Genomic DNA, 19,825 nt, shown 5'->3' with positions numbered 1-19,825 from the left:
GCGAGTAAGAGGCTGGAGCATCCAGTTCCTTTCAAAACCATTATTCCTTCCCAGGCCCCAGACAACACAGCAGTGTGGAAGATCTCTAAAACCTTCTAGGACATCCTCCCTGGATGTGGATCAATAGTGCAAGGCTTCCTTCTGGCCATATTGAGCTTCTTATTAAGGCTGCCTGGCTTGAACCTCTGTGCTCTCCCTCTTATAAATTCTGTTGTGAATAATTTCTTCTCTTGCTTTGCTAAAAGCAGCTCAGAGAAGCCAGGCAGCACCCGGAACACTGGGGCTTGGAGATTTCTTTGACAGAAGAAATCTGCTGAGAATACTAGTCCCTCAGCCCTAAGTTCTGACGTCTAGAAACTCCTAGAACAAACATGATGCTAAACTCCTTGCCACTTTGTAGCAAGGACGGCCTTTCCCCTAATTTCCAGTAAGGTTCTCATATACACCTATGGCCTCTTTAATTCTTTAATAGCATATCTACTTATTGCATGATCTTGTAATGTGTGATCTGAGAGTTAATATTAGTGATTAAACTTAGAATAGAAGAACCCAGGCTTAACCATGCCCAGCTCTCAAGGGGAACTGGGACTGCTCTATAAATTGCTTCCAACAAAACCAGTGTCACTTGTGAGTTGAGCTAATTCAGTAAGTTCGCACATTGTGAAGAGACAAGTATTGCCTGTTTTTGGTGCAGAGACCACTAGGAATGAGTTGAGGGCTACAGCCCTAGTCATGGCCACACAACATCGAAACTATTACAGGTCCTCATGGACCCAACTCCCAAGCTCGTTAGACATTTTTACTTGCTTGTCATAGCAACACCTTACTCCTGTGGTGACACTTTCTTGGTAAGTAGTGAACAATTACCACTGTCCAGGCTGGGAATTCAAGTGAAGGTTCTGGCCCTGTGTGGGAGGGCTGTCCTCTGCTACCAAGATGGTGCCTTGGCAATTTCAACCTGGGGCTGGGGGGAGAACACTCACATGACAGAGGAGAAAAGGAAGCAGACTTTTAGACTGATTGGTGGTGATGAGGATCTGTTTGTGAGAATGGAACCTCATGACCCGACCACCTCCCCTCCTGAGGCTCAGCTCCCAGCACTCCTGCAGTGGGGATTTAATCCCCAACACATGAATCTGGGGCCCATTTGGACCATAGCACCTTGATGCTTGGATAGGGACTCAGGACTAAGTAATTCCCATGTAAGCTATTAGCAAGAGCACAACACAGAGCAGGCATGCATCTTGCTCAAAGAACCAAGGTTTCCTACTAGTCACTAGCATTTGTGAAAACACTGTGAACAAGTCGGATGCTGTTTAGGACAATCGTCATCTAATCTAGACCTCACCAAAACCCAGGGATACCCCCTGCCAGCCACAGGGACATAAAATTAGCTTGAACCACATTGAATGGCCAATTTGATCATTGCTTCCCTACAGAAAGGCCCCTCCACATGAATCTGAAATCAAAAGCCTGGATGCTTTTTAAATTTTTTCCTTTCTCTGATTGAGGAAGGGTCTCTGAAGTAACTAGCAGATACAGCTAGCATGGCTAGTTAGCTTATGTGGATGGGTCCTGTCTCTCCTTTCTGAGCACTGGAAACACAGGTGGGCCTGCATGCCTGCCTGACTTTATATGGGAATTTGATATATGAGTATATTAGGGAACTTGAACTATGGCCCTCATGCTTATATGGCAAGTGCTTTAACCACTATTTCCCCAACCCCTGTCTTAAGAAAAGGAGAAAACAAGAAAAACTCACAAGAAATCAAAGGCTACAGGCCTAGGGAGATGACTCAACAGTTAAAAATGTATACTGCTCTTTCAGAGTTTGGATTTTAGCACCCATGTAGTGGCTCACAACCTCCTGTAACTCCAGCTCCCAGCTCCAGGGGATATAATACCTCTTCTTGCCTCTTTGCCTCTTCAGATACTGAACTTATGTGCATAAGCAAGCCTACTCACGCACGCACGCAAGCACTAATATACCTGGATTTATGAATTTCTTTGTTCTTTAAAATGATAAAACTTTATGAAACTGCTTCCACGTCGTATCATAGAATTTGGAGCTCCATGTTAATGACTCATAAAATGTCACTGGGACATCACCTCAGCCCTCCTCAGCCTTCTACCCCTCTTGAAGACAGGCCATGGGGGAGGCATGGCACACCTCCAGGCCCTTCTGTGTCTCCCCAAGAAACCCTCTCGTCTCCTCTAACGACCTGTGTATCTGGACAGTTCATTGAAAACTAGCACAAGATCCTGGACACTACAGCATCTGCCCTCTAGACTCATATCTACGCCTGCAACAACAGCATATTCACATAAAACTGGGAAAGGAAGCTGGCTAAGATATGGCTAAGTAAATCAACATAGAGTTTGAGTTATACAAATAAACAAATTCTGCAGCAGGAGCAGAGGGTAGTTAGCAAGTCCTAGAAGTAAGGGAAACTGACAGCAGCAAGAAAGTGCCTGCTTTGGTTTGAGTGTGGTCTGCTAGCGCTGGCTCAGCCTTCCCCAGAGATCTGCTATCACCATTGTTATGGAAAACAGCAGGCACTCTAATGGAACACAGCGCTGGGGGCTCTGGTGTCACCGGGGACTTTAGACTGGGAGGGTCCACCTGGTCAAGAGCTTGTAGGCTGCAGTGTGGGCACAGAGTGTGCCTGACTGTGCCATCATCAATGGACACTACATGCTTTCAGGGTGCTAAGGGGGGGTGAGGCAGCGCCTGTCCACGGCGAGTTCTCAGTATGGTATGCTTGCTCTCAGTTTCTTCTTCGGCAGACTTTGCAACTTAGAACTCCTCCCATATGTGAAAATCTCATCCTTTCAACTACAAAGAACTCTTTCTTCATTTAGAGCAGGAAGGGCAGACTCTTGTCCACCTAGAGCTCTTTAAAAAACCATTTCTCTTGGAACCCACTTTCCAACATGGCCACTCCAAGCGAAGGTGAGCATGGATTGCCAACTCAGCCACTGAATCGGTTAAGAGCAAGCCCTTACCAATGTCACTGGAGTGTGCACGATGCTCTGGAGTATTACAGCAGAGAAACAAGACCAGGCCAGCGGTTTTTCTCTTCACCTTTATTCAAAGAAACACAACACCTGTACAGAGCCTGATTGTGTCTTCCCAGGCTGCTGTACTTGGATTTTCTGACATGCAGTGGTGGGGGTGACATGACTGTTCTAGAACTTAAAACAAGTGCTCCAGATGCACAGGCGCAGCTGGCTTTGAGGACAGAGGGTGGCGAAGTCCCAAGGCATCACTTGCCCATTCGAGGCACACAGAGATGAAGACAAACAGTCTCTTTGAATATCACATTTCAGAATATAGCACAGGAGATAAAATGCAACTATTTCCTGCTGCTAGGCTAGGCACTTAAAAAGGTATTTCAACATGGGGTAATTAGTTAACAATTACTATATTTCATTTCCCAAGAAGAAAATGTGGGGTGGAGGAAGCTGCACTTAGCCTTTGCCATCAGAGTTGGGGAAACTAGTGACTGAAATAGTCTTTGCTATACTAGAATGTAATTCAGAAATGCATGAGTTAGAGAAATTTCAGTTGTTCTAATTCAGTCTTGCTTCTTTCCTAACATTCTGAGAAGCAAGTTCTTTAATTTGAATCGGTCTGGCTATCTCCTCTATCAAGAAACTCCTTGTCTCTTTATGGCATGAGTTCTGCTGCTCCTATATCAATTTCATTTAAATAAGTTAAGGCTTCAATTGCTGACTAATAGTTTAACCTAAAGGACCAAGTTTGAGCAGTCATCTGTTCTCATTTGAAAGGTGATCAATTTAAAAATTACAATCCTCTTAGCAAAACAGCAGCTAGTGTCAGAGGCCAAGGCAAGCTGGCTTGTGAAAGGACATTGGGGGATGGGGTGGGGGGCAGCGATGCCAGTGCTTGACTTGCTCCAGGTCTGAGCTGCCTGTGCAGAATGGCCACAGCCCCAGAGAGCAGGCTGGCGAGGAGCCTTCTCCAGCACCACGGTCCCTTCTGCACAGTCCCTGGGAGGACAAAGGCCAGTTCTGCTCCTTAGCAGCTGCCCTCACTGGCCATGCCTGTTCCCATTGCTCTGTAAAGAAGCCAGCTGGCTCAGCAGCAGGTTAGGGAAGTGGAAGGAGGCTTCTGGGCTGAGCGTTGCTCCCGGCTCAGACAGCCAAGGGAGAGGTTGTCTGGAAGCCTGGCAAGAGCAAGGCTACTTTCTACAAGTGGAATCATTGATCATTGAAAAATAATACACTCTGAAAGCCTTTGCCACCTCTGTATAAAAGAAAAGAAAAAGAAAAGAAAACCACAAAGCTTCAAAGTTTTTAAAAGTCCTTTACAATGTATTAATAGTTTCCTTAGTAACAAATATAAAACCCTTTAAGACACTTGGTGACTTTCTTAGGTCGCATTTCTGAAGGAGGGGATACATATATGTCTTGTGGGGGGGGATACATAGTAAGGTTTTACTACTAAAATGATCTATTTGATAGAAACTCCAGGGAGAGTTCTGTTAAGAAAATAACTGTTTTGGAAAGGTTATTTTTTTTCCCCTCCAAAATGTCAAAAAGAGTAAGGACACAAATATACATAAAATGTCAACACAACTATATTAATTCAATAAATAAATAAAGTGGCACCAACTTTATGGCAAGTTCTCAAGACACAGACCAAAGATATTTTAAAATAAATAACTACTCCAAAAAGGAACCATTATTCTCAGCACAAGAGATGCAGTGTTGACAATGGAGGTGGCAAGGAGGGGCAGCGCCAGCATGCCACATCCACGTGGGGACAGAAGCTACCTTATGTGGGATGGATACTCGTCTAGAGAGGAAAGCTTCAGGAGAGGCCAGGCCTAGGGCTGTCTCTTGCCATTTTTCTCTTTGCTTCCAATGTGTGCTTAAATATTTTCTTCAGGGTGTTGTAAACTATTGGTCCATCTTCAGAATCAAAACTAATCTGGTGACAAAAAAAAAATCTATTTAAGACACTGTAATATAATTATTTAACAAGTTTCTGTTCTCAAAGAAAAGAAGGATTTGGAAAAAAAACAACAAAGATTTATAAAGAAATGCATATAGTTTTAAAACACACATGATGGACTTCATACATTTTAACTGGGAGACTATGTTAGAGCTATCAATCACGTCAATATCAAACCTTAAAGTGAAAACTCTGAACTTCAATCTAGTGCTGCAAGTTTTGTACACACACACACACAGCTTAGCAGCAAGGAAGTCAGCAGTGAGCGTGAGATCAGAGTCACTGATGTTGCAAGGGACGCCTCTGTTCCAAAGGAGCACACCGGCTGTGTGTGTGATGTTCAGAAGCCCCGGCCACTCTGCTCTGCAGTCCGAAGGCCTGAACAGCGTAGCTTTCCACCTGTAGTTATGTATCTTCATCTTTTGTCTAATGTCTGTGGTGACTGTTCTCAACCTTCCTAATGCTGAGACCCTTTAATACAGTTCCTCATGTGGGGACCCCAACAATAACATTATTTCGTTGCTATTTCCTAACTGTAATTTTGACACTATTATGAATCATAATGTAAATATCTGATATGTGACCCCCCAAAGAGGTTATGACCCACTGCTGAGAATCACTGGTCCGTGGGCTTCAATTTCCTCTAATGTGAATATAAATATAAAATCCAATACCCACCGCCTTAAGATTTCTGCGAGTTTAAATAAAATCTGAGCCCTGTTGAGTGTTTTGTACACATAAACCCTCAGAGAGACTGAGGGTCCCCTCTCTGCTGGGAAGGCCCTGGATACACTTGGGGCCTTTGCCATGCCTGTGACTCTCTGCTGAGGAGTGACGGTGACAGCACAGGGAACAGGAGCAGCCCTGTACTGTCCCCAAAGTAAGGTGTGTTTTACTGAGAAAGCACCAGGATTCTGGGTGAGGCTCCTCCCTGCCACAAACTGCTTCTTTTTAGACAGCTTCTGAAGAGGGAAAGGCTGCCCCCTTCATCAGCCACACCAGGAATCCCGGATGCTGCTCTACCGTCTGTCAGGGTCTTGGGAGTAGCATTCACAAGGCTCACAGGTCAGAAATAAACTGCATTTCTCCTCAAGCATTCACTTCATGTTTCTGTGGGTACCGACCTGACAGTTTTGGATGTTTAACCCTCCTTATATGATTCCTGTTTAAACACAAGGTGGAACTGGCTGGACAAGCAAATCCCCCTGCCTCCAATGAAGAATGAAGACTTGAAATGCTTGCTGAATCCTTAGCTGTTGCTTTCTGTTCCCACACCACCCTTCAACAACCTGACAAGTCAGCTTTTTCCTGACACCACTGTTGAGAAACTCTGACTTCTTATAAAACTCATGGGCATTGAGGGGAAGGAGCTTGAAATTTTACCTGAGAACCCCTGACTAACAGAGACGGCTGACAGGTGTGAGGACTCAGAAACTCACCTTGGTGAAAGCTTTAATGGCATGTGAAAGGCAAGCTTCCTCCACCTCCACAGGAAGGGTCTGCAGGCTCACTATACAATGCAACACACAGAGAATGGTCTGGTACTGCCCCTGTTGTTTTTTTCAGAAATACAAAAAAATTGATTGAAAATATCTCAAGAAACCAACTCAAATCATTATAGAGGGAGCTGCTGGCTATGACTGAGTGCTCAGTTTCAGAGGCTTGTTTATCACGCACTCAGCCAAGTGTTTGCTGTAGCATTAGTACATTAATATAGGATGGAAACCATTCAGGAGATGGCTCAGAGCTGGCTGTTTTGTCACAAAGTCTGATCAGATAAATCTGAGGATTGGTATGATTTTTAAACCACATGCTTCTCCTGCATTGCACAGAACGACCCTTCCTTTCTGGATGCTGTTTCTGGATGCTGCAGTTGAGTACACTGTATGCCCAGCTCACTGCAGATACTATTTGGGGAGGTGGGAAGATGAGCCCCCCCCAGCAGAAACACAGAGGGAAGGAGGCAGCTGTAGATCTAGGTGAGTAGGGTAGACATTGTAAGAAGGGCCCACGGACTGGACTGCAATGCTAGGGACCATTTGCCCTAGCAAAGGAAGAAAACCCATCACCATGAACAATATACACAGATGTGACTCACTGAGACCCAGCACCAACATTTCTTCTGGAAATCTATTCTAAGAGAATAATCTGAAAAGCCTGAGAAGACAGATTATCATTACAGAGGTGTTTATGAAAGTAAAAGTCCTTGGTGCGCATAATTGTTTACACAGGGGTTGGGATGGTTGTGGGAAAACAGCTTGGCATGACTTAGTGCATGAGCTTTGCCCAGTAAGTTCCAAGTTTGAATCCTGCTTAATCACCTGCCAGAAACCTCCAGCAAGCTGTTCTACCTTGCCTTGTCTAAAAAAGGGGCCCTTCACCTCCAAGCACTATCAAGATGGACGTGGCAAGGTGAGAGTGGCAAGTTCTTCACAGCTGCCCAAAAAGGTCAATCTCCTTCCCATCAGCCCCTGCTTCATCTCTTGAAATTTAGTGGCTGAGAAAATACCTTAAGAAAAGAGTTCTAGACACTGAAAAAAATCTCACCTTAAAAGGTGTCTATTGGGCAGAGAAGATGGCGCAGGTCCAGAGCCTGTGTGTGAGCCTGAAGACTGACATTCACATTTCTAGAACCCACGTGAAAAGCTTGGTGAGCATGATGGGACTGTAAACACAGCGAGGGAGGCAGACGTGGGATTCCTTGCACAAGCTGGCTGACCAGCCCAGCAAAATACATCAAATACAATCACATGGAAGGAGACATCGAACTGCAACATTAGGCCTTCATATGCATGTACAAACATGTGCCCACACATGTGAACAAGAAAACACAGATACACCACACAATACATGTCTCTCTGATATCCATGTGTGAGAGGTTATTCCTGCATGCATGTTTGTGAACATACTGTAACAGAAGTCTGTGTGGGCAGACATAGTCACAGATTTGTGAAGATTCGGGAGCAACAAGATGCTTACATCTGGTGTTGTTCTCCCACACAAAAGCAACGCCTATTTTGAACTCCAAAGTTTGTACCCTCATGTGATTAGAAGTCCTAAATTGTGTGATAGGCGCTGCAACGAAGAGGGGTTTCCCTCACTTCCTACACCCACAGTACCCTTTCCTGATGGCTAACAGTTTACAGCCTCCAATATTCTTTTCTATTGTATAAAAATGTGAGCTATACAGACATAGGCACACATACATGTGCCTATGATACATCCACTCCCACTAAAAGTTCTAAGGCATGTATATTCCAACCTTCATTTTAGTGAAAATGTTCACAGTGAGTAGAAACAGGTACTAGGAAGAGACGGTGTTTCATTATATCATAAGCCATGAAAGAGCAATATGAGCCCATCATAGTCACTGACATGCTCATCCATTCACGAAAAAACTCACGCCAGTTTGGGTTTGTTTGGGGGGGGCGGAGTATAGAGTTTCACTATGCAGTCCTGGCTGGCCTAGAACTCACTATGTGCACCAGGCTGTCCACAGACTCAGAGAGATTTGACTCCCAAGTACTGGGATTAAGATGTGTACTACCACACCCAACAAAATTCCACACTTTTAAGCCAAAATGAAATCTAAAATGTAATGGTATTTACTATGTTAAGATGTATACTGAAAAGGTTAAGAAGCAAGGGTTGGAAGGATTTACTCCGACTCTCCCAGGATTCACACTATAGAAATGATTTCTGAGAGTGTAGTCACCACTGTCTCCCGGGGCTATGGATATCTTCATTTTAGGGAGTGGACATCAATCGTGGGGCTCTTGTACATGCTATGCAATAGCCTACATGGAGCTACTTCCCCAGCTTGCTTTTGAGACAGTCTTGCTGCATATTATAAGATGTCCTTGAATCTAGTATGTATTCCAGGTTGGCTTCCAATATGTAATCCTACCTCTACCTCATGAGTGTTGGGGTTGCCAGTATTTACCAACATTTCTGTATTTTCTAAATGCTTATGTTGTGCATCCATTTCTCTGTGTCTATAGTGCTGCAGATCACACCCAGGGCCTTGCACACACTAGGCTAGCCCTCCACCACCGAGCTACATCTCCAGGCCCAATTTCTCTTCTACTAAATTGAGGGACTGGAGAGATGGCTCAGTGTTTAGGAGCACGCGATGCTCTGGAAGAAGACCTGAGTTCAGTTCCCAGAACCCACACCAGGTAGTTCAAAAGGGCTTGTAACTTCAGCTTCTGGGGAAATCGGATGCCCTCTTGTGGTTTTAGCAAGCATTGCACTCATGTACACAAACTATACAGAGACCATATACACAAAATTAGGGGGAAAAAGAAAACCCACTAAAACAGACCTAAATGAAATTTCCATTCTTTTTGTTTTTTTTTTTTTTTGGCATGTGTGTGAAACATACTGAGGGACTTAAATTAAACTCATTAGCTCATTAGCTTGTCCAATAGCTACTTCACCTTCTCTAGTAAAAACAGGGCTTCACCAGCATCCACTTCTGTATCAACCAACATGTCCACGTCTTCTTTGGTGATTACAGGCTCTTTTAGTTGCTCCACCCACGACCACATCAAACTGCACAAGATGAAAGGGTCTCTCTCACCACATATTCTTTCCCAGGCTCCCTCTCGGGAATTTAATTCTTTCTGCAGAGAAGCGGGAGAGAGAGATGGATATGGAAAAGAGAAGTATAAGGAGCCTAACTAGAGGATCCACAGGCAGCTTAGAGTGAAGGCTGGGCTCTCGGGTGCAATCGGGACCTTCCTCAGGGCCTGCACCTCTAGGCAGGGGTGCCTGGCTAGCACGGGAACTTCTCCAAGCCTGGTCTCATCCCTGCCACAAACAGTGCAGGCTAACTGCTGAGAAAAGGGCCACCGAAGCACGCAGCCCTGACTGATTCAGAGGCCACAGACATGGTTCAAGCGGCGGTCTCCTTTCTCAGGCATCTGGTAAATAAAACAGAAATTTGGAATGCGTATAAGGAAATGGTAGGGGATCATTTATAAGCTAGCCTGAGATCTCAGCTAAACCTTTTAACCACACACATGCACACACAGAAAATTGCATGAAAGTTGGTAAATGTGGTGTGTGTTTTTCTAAAAGTGCCTTTTAGAACCCTACAGAGAGGCCTACAGTTGAAGAAAGACACCTGGTGTCCTTCAGTCTGGGAGGGTGAAAACAAGCGGGAAGCCTTGTGAACACTCCAAATACCTGAAGACAGGTTAAGCACGAGCTTTAATTATTTTATTTATTTGTGTGTACTCATGTACGTGACTGTTTGTGTGTATACATGTGCACACATGTATGCCTGTGGGTGTGTGTATACATGAGCGTGTTTGCCTGTGTGTGTATGCCTGTGCATGTGTGCATGCATGTGCATGTGATATACATGTGTATGCCACCAGCATGTGCATGTGGAGATCAGAAGATAACTTTGTGGAGTTGGCTTTCTCCTTCTATTATGTAGGTCTAGGGACCAGAACTTGGGCTTGGAGGATTCATTTCTCATGACTCAGACTGCCAGTGTCATGAAAAGTTAAGATTTCACCTTACAAAGATGAGTTATAAGAAATAAGAAATATCTAAGGGGGAGCTCATGGACCCCAGACTGATGGCTGGGAAACCAGCATAGAACTGACCTGGACCCCCAGAAGAGGGTCTCAGTTAGGAGGCCTGGGCAGTCTGGGACCTCTGGCAGTGGAACCAGGATGTATTCCTAACACACAAATGAACTTCAGGAGCCTAGAGACACGGGGGAGGGCCTAGGCCCTACCCCAAATGACTTGACAGATTTTGATGATCCCTCATGGAAGGCCTCACCCTTCCTGGGGAGTGGATGGGGGATGAGGGGTCTGTGGAGGGCATTGGAGGATGGGAGGGAGAGGGAATTGGGATTGATATATAAAATAAGAAAAAAAATTAAATAATTTTTTTAAAAAGTAAAAAAGGAAATAAATTTCTGACAAGAGTCAGACTTACGCTTTGGTAAATCAAATAAAACTTTTCAAAAGTAAAAAACATAATAGTTGTTAATATCCATTTAGTTGCCCAGTAAATTCGTGTAGCTTGTACCACAGAGTGGTAGAAATGGTAACACAGGACTTACTTCCAACATTCACAGCACCTCACAGGTAGGCACCTCACAGATAAACACTAAGATTTGAAACAGCTTGTCTCAAACCAAATGTGTACATTTTTGTTGTTGTTGGAGGCAGGGTCTCTATGTAGCCCTGGCTGGCCTTGAACTTGCAAAGATTCAACTGTTCCTGCCTCAAGAACTAACAGCAGGTGGCCCACACCTACATCTTCTCAGCTCATATGGGCACTTGGACGAGGGACACGCAGGGCTGACCCAGGAGTGGCACCACGGCATTTGTAACACAAATGTCCTCTTACTTGTTAGCTCTCAACATACAATAATGCATGAGAAATATCTGCTGACTGAATGAGGGGTCTTTTTCAGTTCACAGTGGAGAATAAGGAAAATGTATTGGAAGGAAAAGATGTTTGAGTTTTTATTAGGTAAACGCTCTAATTCAGATGAGCTTTTATTTGGTTCTCTCTTCTGTTGTACACTAAGCTGGTAAGAGCTCCACACATAATTTCCTGCCTCTTTAGGAGTTCTAGGTTCTTGGCTTTATAAATGGTGGAATATGCGAGAGTAACAATTACTTTAAGAGCATGACCTGAAGAGGTTCTCAGCTAAGAGCATGTGCTTGCAGAAGCCCCGAGTTCAGTTCCCAGCACGTGCATCGGCTGTCTTATGAATGCTGTAATGTGACTCAGTCCCAGGACACTCTCTTCTGGTCTGAGGGCACCTACATGCCTCTGTACATACCCCACCCCCCCCACACACACACACAAATACACATATTATAATACAAAAGAAAATCTTTCAAGAATCCCACAGAAGAACACGGCTGCCAATTCAGGATTTCTCTGAGTCAAATGTCCCAAGTCAGTCCCATGCTGGGGCCGGCTTCCTGTTTCTGACAGTTTCTTTTCTCAAGACAAGGCGCTCATCCTGGGTAAGAAAGTACAGCTAGGAGTTGGGGATTTAGCTCAGTGGTAGCATGCTTGCCTAGCAAGCACAAGGCCCTGGATTTGGTCCTCAGATCCAAGGGGGGGGGGGGGAAGTACAGCTAAAGATTGTCTTCTTACTAAGAGTAAAACACACACATACACATACACACAGAGTTCAAATGTAATACTTCACTCTCTAAGAGCCAAGAAATGGGTTTCTGAGTCATTCCCCCCAAATAAAACCAATCTACAAATTTCAGGGTCATTTTCATTTGCTACCTCTAAGCCTGAAGTGATCCCGTGGGATGAGGCCAGCAAGTGTGTGAGAGAGCGGGTCAGGAAGATGGCCTGACTCACCACCTGTACAGGAAGCTTTGGGAAGTAAATTGCTTTATTTTTAACCCTAGGACCAGTGGTTCCCAAACTATGGTTCCAGGTCCTCTGTCAGAAAAAACACTGCAGGCCAGTTCCTAACATCTTCTGTTCACCTGGCTGCCCCTAGAAGAAAGCTACCAACATTAACATCATGCCAGGTGGATTCTTGGACACAGAAATCTAACTGGAACTACGCAAATGCCCTGGGTCATTTCCACATCAGGTTCACATCATATTTGGGAAACCTCAAGTTCCTATCTTCTCACTTCTGTAACTGAGACGTTTAGAAAATTTTGTTACATATTTTTGGCCTGACAAAACCATTTCTACATGTGCGTATGTGCTATATATATATATATATATATATATATATATATACATACATACATATGTATATATGTATATATATATATTCTATAAATATGTAAGCACATATATATAATTAATTAAATGAAATACAAATACCTGCCACATTTCCACCTTCCTTTTCACTTCTTCCTTTTCCACAAACTCCTTTAAATTTGCAAGGGCTTTGGCTGCCAGGACTCTCCTGGCTTCAGCACTCAGTTCAGACTGAAAACCAGCCTGTGCCATTGCTTCCGACAGGTATGAGCTGTCTTTGGTTTCCTGTCCTTGTGGGAGCTGGGCCTTAAGACTGGAGTCACAGTTTAGAGGGCTGCAGGGAGTCCTCCCCTCCTCCTGAACAGAGCCTGGAATCCACCTACCAGGAGCCTCACAGCGACAGTGGGTGACTTGCTCTGGACTCATATGGACACCTGCAAAGTTGGGTGGCACTGGTTCTCCAGGATTGTGCGAACAGGAAATACCCACGGAGAAGGTTCTGCTCCGCTGTACTTCCTTTGGAGTGTCCTTCCTACAGAAAAGCGGAGAGCCATCCTCTTTGAGTCCCTCTAAGCCTCCACATTTGGACTGGGTCCAGAGGGGAAATGTGCTGTGAATCAGTGCTTCCTTGTCTAAGCCCAGCTCTGGAGACTGTGGTATGAGACACTGGCTGATGTGTTTCTGATGCTGGAGACTGTGGCCCAGCACGTCCTGGGCAGGCACTGTCCAAGGTGTCTCCCCTTGCTCCAGGGTAGCTTTGACCCTCTTTAAGTCTGAGTCACTGTAGCTGAGCTGCCTTTTCAGATGTGTCAGGGGCTGAAGATTCTCTACATTCCTTCTCTTCCAGAGGGGGTCAAAGTCTTGCTCATTAGAAAGACTCCCATCCTGGTTCTCAAACTCAGCCACCACTGCAGTGGGGTCAAACGGGTCAGGTGCATCACTGTTCTGCCTCAGTAATTCTTGATCCAGTTGCATTGTGACCATCTCAGACACAGTCTTCTCGATTTCAGCAGAGAGTCCTGGTCCTTCTAGCATGCTCTTCATCACTACTGGCCTGTTCTCAGCCAAGTCAAGCAGCAGCTTGCAAACTAGGTGGATGATCTTTGGCACGTATTTCAGAAGTCGTGCCTCATAGCCATGAAGCAGATGACGCTGGCGAATCAGGTACTGGGCTAAGGTAACAGCGTGTGCCTTGGGATCGCAGCAAGAGAAAATATTACGGAGTGGAGCCAGAAACTGAGTGAACTCCCGTACACAGAGCAGTTGCCCTCTGGTCTGTATGGAATTGGGACGTTTTGCCCGCACAAATATAATCGCTTGGTCAGCAGTCATTCTTGTTGCAAAAACTAAATAGCACGCTATTAGAACACCTAAACATAAAGAAGATTCATATGAGAAAAGACTTGTTTATGTATCGTCTTTGATGACTTAAAACGTGAATACTGTTAATAAATCATATAAATACAAGCACATCTGAAGAATGGTAACGACACCTCCCCGTTTTTTGTTGCTTTTTCTTTTTAAATGCAGGGTATCATATAACCTAGGTTGGCCTGGAACCCTGTATACATGCAAGGATGACCTTGAACTCTTGATCCTCTGGCCTCTACTTTCCAAGTGCTAGAATGACAAGTGTATAGCACCAGGCTGGTTTTATGTCATTCTGGCTATCAAACCCCAGACTTCCTGTATGCTTGGCAAGCATTCTACCACCTGAACCCCCAGCCCCTTGAGCATTTATGACTGCAAAGACTTTTACATGTCTTTGTGGCAGTTCCTTCCTGTGACTGACTCAGTTTTACACTCCAGAGATGAGCGAGCACAGCTGGCAGGTGAAGGGGTACTGAGGTGAGGAGGGCTTAAGAACTAGGTTGAGGGTCTGGTCTAGCCTCCTCCTGCCTAACTCTAGCGTGGAAGGAAGCCAACTCCTGCTTCTGCATTTTGGGGTAAACAGCTCTTGATGTTTCCATCCAACTCACCACCCACTCTGCCCTTGGAACGTCCTGCTCTGGCATCTCTGCCATCCACTGCCAGGACACTCTTGCTGAGCCCTTCCTAGGTTAGGAAGGTTGTGCTTTGGGGATTATTACATCTGTATATTCTACTTCTCTGCCTGACAATTCTTCCAAATCATGTCTCCAGTGACATTTGTTTTTCTACAGACCATGATGTAACTCACACAAGCAAATGCTAATAAGGATGTCAACTGCAACAGTACAATGGCTTGTTTTTCATTAGTTACTTATTGTAAGAATTCATAATTAATTATAATACAATAGCCAACACCTCAATGTAAAAGACAGACACATAATTCCTAAATTTGTGAACATCTAGTTATACATGAAAATCAGAACCTCTGAGAACTACATGTCCTCCAGTTTGCAGTGAAAACAACATAGCTTTCTCAGGGGGACATTGCAGATCTTTAGTGTAAGGGTAAATATCTGCAGAGGTATACCATGCAACGCCCAGGAATTAGAGTTGCCCAAACCTACATGAGTTGAATACTAGCCTAGGATGTTTCTAGGCAGGTAGGAAATCCCATGGCAGGGGATATACACTGGAGTGGTTTCGTCTGACTAAATCACATGACATTGAAGATATCGACCCATGCCTTTCATTTTTGCTATCACACCAGCAATGTAACGAAGTTTGCTGAGTGTTTATATAAAACCACTGCCTTTCACAAAGAACTTTACATGCAATAGTCTTCTTCAAGTACACAATCCTTATACATCCCAAAGTAGAGAAGGCAAGAAAGATGGAGCCAGACATCTATAGATGTAATATTGATCCTGCCACTCACTAAATGTAGCAGATTACTTAATTTTTCTTAGAGTGCAGTTTGACTCCTATTGTTGCTAACAACTTCAAAGGATAGCAAATGTAAAATGCTCCAGCGGACGGACAGTACTTGCTATCTCAGTCGTTCTTTCAGTAAGAAAGGTATTTTGGGGGCTGGAGAGATGGCTGCTCTTGCAGAGGATCCCAGTTTGGTTCCCAGCAGCTACGTGGTGCTCACAACTGTCTGTGGTCCAGTCCTAGGGGAATCTGATGCCCTCTTCTGACCTCCTTGGGCACCGAGCATGCATGTAGTACACAAGCAGATGTATAGGTAAACATTCACAGACATAAAATAAAAGTAAAACTTTAAGGAAAGCAATATTTTGCCTGGTGGTAGTGGTGGTACATGTCTTTAATCCCAGCACGAAGAAGCAGAGGCAGGTGGATCTCTGTGAGTTCAAGGTCAGCCTGGTCTACAAAGCAAGTCCCAGGACAGCCAAGGTTACACAAAGAAACCCTGTCTCAAAAAACAAAAGAAAAAAGAAAAACAGTATTTACAAAACACTATGTATTAACATGAGGTGCTCCATTAAGCTGATTATTTAAGTGGTTTTAGTAACATGCTTAAACACATCGAGTTTTCAGCTCTAAATTATTCAGAAATACCCTTATCAATACATGATTACTATACAGGCTTACTATGCTTCTGATACCTTTTATTTCTTTAGTTTAATTCTAAAACTTTGTTATGACTCTAAGAGCTAGCTATCTTTAGAATTAGGGAATCTCTCTCCTATATATTTCATTATGCCCACACAACAGTAATATGACTTCCTAAAATTTACCTGTTCGCCCAAGCCCTGCGTGGCAGTGGACAGCTACTTTTCCTTCCTGTAAGGCAAATGTCATCACCTTCACCATGTCTAAGATGGCAGTGAGAGATGCTACACCGTAGTCCTTCCACCCAAAGTTGTAGAAATAAACTAGACAGTGAAAGAGAAAAAAGAAAAGCAAACTTAATATGCATAAAAATACTTGCAAGGACAATTGAAGAAAATAAGTTACAAGGCACAGAGGTTTCACTGAATAAGCAGGCTCACAGTAATAGGCTTTTTATTTTTTTTATTTTTTATGTCTTGAGACAGGGTCTCACAGTGTAGCACTGGCTTGCCTGGAGCTTGATATGTAAATCAGAATGGTCTTAAACTCACACATATTTGCCTGCCCCTCTTCCTGAGTGCTGAGATTAAAGGTGTGAGCCACCATATATATACCCATCTAACAGGGTTTTTATATTTCCAGTAAGCTTAAAATTTTTTACAAGCATATTCTTTTAACCTAATACATTTCCTGCTGAAGTTCAGGTGGAAAGAATTATGACAGAATAGAATTAAAAACTAAGGTGGAGGTAACAACATGTATTCTTGTTTAAGAATAGAAATTCTCTAAAAGGCTAATAAATGGCTAGATACAGAGTTTTATATAGATATAGATACAGAGTTTTCTACTTAGGGTGACAAAAAAAAAAAAAAAAATCGAGACATAAGCCTCTTAAGAGCATTCCCAGACCACATGCTCATCTTGCTCAACCTGGTTTGAATATCCCACTGAGTGAACTCAACTCCAAAGCTCCTGTGATGAGCTCTGGGCTGGCCATGAGGACATATTCTTGTAGAGCCAAAACTTATTCAACTTCCAGTCCTCACTGGAATTTCTAAGCTATGTGATCACAGACAAGCTGATAATTCTCTAAGCCTAAACTGAGTCTCACAACTGCTGTAAAGGGAAAACGAGGTCGTCATGTCTGACATGGTATATGTTCTAACTGAACAGAAGCCTTTTTACTGCAGGGTCTCCTCCCCACCCCTCCTAGAGGAAAAGAAAACTCTGTATTCACAACAGCAACATCCAAGAAAGGTAGCATCATTGGAAGTGAAATTAGAAGACCCGCTGCTGTACGGATTCTATTGATAAAGTATTATCTCTTTAACCTGAGAGCTGGAGGACAAAAGTCTTTATGCATTGTCCTTGATAATTCAGGGTGGGAAAGAACTTACTGCCAGCCTCCATGAATGCTTCAGGAAGATATGTGAAACCACTTTCTTGTTCCAGAGAGTTCCCACAGCTGGCATGCTCACCAGGGCGCTGCAGGTTGATAATTGTTTTTATGCCATGACTTAAAAGAAAAAGAGTGATTGTTAGAAGGATCTGGAGTCCTGAAAAACTTATTTTAGCATTAGTAAGACATTATTAATTGTTCTCAAACTTTTCTTTATAATCAGCTGTACACTGCCTGTTTTTCTTTTTTTTTAAAGTGAAACCCTTTTCCCTTGATGCCATCATCAATTAAGGAAAAGCATGTTGACTTTGTTCACTACAGTCATGAATGCTAGGTACTCACCCGAGGAACTGCTCGATGATGTGATACTTCTCCAGCAGCTCAGAGGACGGACGAGCCATGGCCAGGATGCTGTCAGTGACCCTGAAGATGGGTATGGGACTGCTGAGATGCACAAAACTCAGAGCATTCTACCTGATAGGATTAGCAACTTTTTCCCTATCATTTCAGCAATTTCTATGGTCTTACATAAATATGGCTTCAATTCTGCATCACAATTAGAACCTTGTAGCTCCTTAAATCTTAGGGAAGAAATGTCAAGACTTCAGTCATTTATGGATTCTGGCACAATGTCTCCAAGGACTTTAAAGAGATTCTAGTGAACATAAAGGGGAACTTTACCATGTGACAAAGTGGTCAGTCAACTAAATGGAGGACAAATAGGTGGCTGACATTGGACACACACTACCTGAGGTGTGAATGAGGTAATAATGCCAGACATACATAGGGTTGAGGTGAGAATTCAATATGATGTGGATGTACAAATATAGCACAAATCCTGGCCTGTGGCTATAAATACTGAGGCACTGTAATTTAGCAAGGGAAGAAGGTGGAGGATCAGAGTCAGTTGGGCCTGACTTCAAATGTTTTACTATTTTGTTCAGATTTGTCATCAGGAAGCTGGTAGAAGCTGGTAAGATAGTCAATTGTGAGTTGTGACTCATACGAATCTCAGAGGAGTAGCAAAAAAACTGGTAGGTCAGTGTCCAAAAGACAATACCCACCTCAGGAGCAATGTGTAGAACCTAACACAGACCCCCAAAGGCTTGAGGTGGAGCCTGACTTGAGGGCAGCAGGGATGGGAAGGGCTTGCATGGATAGCTGACAGTCAAGGAGAGCCTCATGTGAGCCATGCTACATTGGACATTTGCTTGTGGGACTCTCACTCAGGAGTGTTTACTTCCTCATACCTTAAGTGTCCTTAGGCTCGAATATGATTCAGGAACACTAACAACAATGGACCTCAGGCTGTGCCACCACAAAAAGTAGAGGCAGCAAGTCAAATAAATGGTCAGCAAACATCTGATTGTAAATGGGTTCTTGCTGTATAAAATAATTCAGCAGTACAACTCTTTTAAACAGTAAATTGTGTGTTCCAAATATGATTTTGTTGTTCTGACTTTGAGACAAGGTCTTGCTGTGTAGCCCTGACTATCCTGGAACTATGTAAACCAGGCTAACCTTGAACTCACAGAGATCCACAGGCCTCTGCTTCCTGTGTGTTGGGACTAGAAGCAGGCACCATTATCCCCAGCTCAATTATAATTTGATTATCAGTATTTTCAAGACCACAAATACAAACCTGACTAGCTCATTGTTACTAATAAGGGCAGTATGACTTAAGAGTAGAATTAATTGTGCTTAAACACAAGACCCAATGCCAGCATCTTATGGGTTGCCTGCTGAACTGGCAGTCTGTGCCCCTTCTGTCACGGAATACTAGAGTGTATTTCATAACAGACAAATGATGTGAATGTTGAATGGCACAAATCCGAAGACCATGTAATTTTCTCAAATGTACAGCTGAACATTTTTACTATTTTCATCAATTTCTGGAATTTAAAAACTATCTAATTAATTACTCATTAACTTAAGGTACTCCATGCATATCATTTCACTGAATGCAAAGGCTTTGAGCATAATTATTTCTACTTTGCAAACCCAGGGGTGGTTGCAAGGGCCCCTTCATATTGCCTGCCTGTTGGCTCACAAGCATTCCTGCTTCCTTCTTTCTGCAGGACTGTGCGAGACCCAGAGCCATACTTACCAGGATGAGTAAACTCCCTTAATGGCTTGCTCTTGCTCACTCCAGCGGGCTGGGTTCTCATACTTACATGCTCTCCCACCACATGCCATGGAACATGCCATGTGTCCAGGGATGACATGCCGTAAACGTTCTCCCACCTTTGTGTACTTTGGTGTTGGGCGTTCGGAATTTTCTA

The 19,825-nt window shown here is 43.7% G+C and overlaps 1 protein-coding gene across 3 annotated transcripts in view; it reads right to left on the bottom strand.

Moving 5' to 3' along the window:
- Positions 1–4,310: 4,310 nt before the first annotated feature.
- Ptpdc1 (protein tyrosine phosphatase domain containing 1) overlaps positions 4,311–19,825 on the bottom strand; it is a 49,040-nt gene continuing 33,525 nt past the window's right edge. For all 3 annotated transcript variants that reach the window (XM_051194320.1, XM_051194321.1, XM_051194319.1), the window contains 8 exons: positions 19,651–19,822; positions 17,886–17,966; positions 17,542–17,660; positions 16,330–16,467; positions 12,824–14,070; positions 9,421–9,606; positions 6,421–6,531; positions 4,311–4,957 (listed from right to left, as the gene is read on the bottom strand). In XM_051194320.1, coding sequence (XP_051050277.1) covers positions 4,838–4,957; positions 6,421–6,531; positions 9,421–9,606; positions 12,824–14,070; positions 16,330–16,467; positions 17,542–17,660; positions 17,886–17,966; positions 19,651–19,822 — 2,174 coding nt within the window. In that variant the 3' untranslated portion in view covers positions 4,311–4,837. The remainder of the gene's footprint in view (positions 4,958–6,420; positions 6,532–9,420; positions 9,607–12,823; positions 14,071–16,329; positions 16,468–17,541; positions 17,661–17,885; positions 17,967–19,650; positions 19,823–19,825) is intronic.

Source organism: Phodopus roborovskii, unplaced genomic scaffold (assembly GCF_943737965.1).
Source record: "Phodopus roborovskii unplaced genomic scaffold, PHOROB, whole genome shotgun sequence".
In the NCBI taxonomy this organism is placed as follows: Eukaryota; Metazoa; Chordata; class Mammalia; order Rodentia; family Cricetidae; genus Phodopus; species Phodopus roborovskii.
The sequence above is the reverse complement of the archived record's forward strand: the minus strand, read 5'-3'. Positions and strand labels throughout refer to the sequence as shown.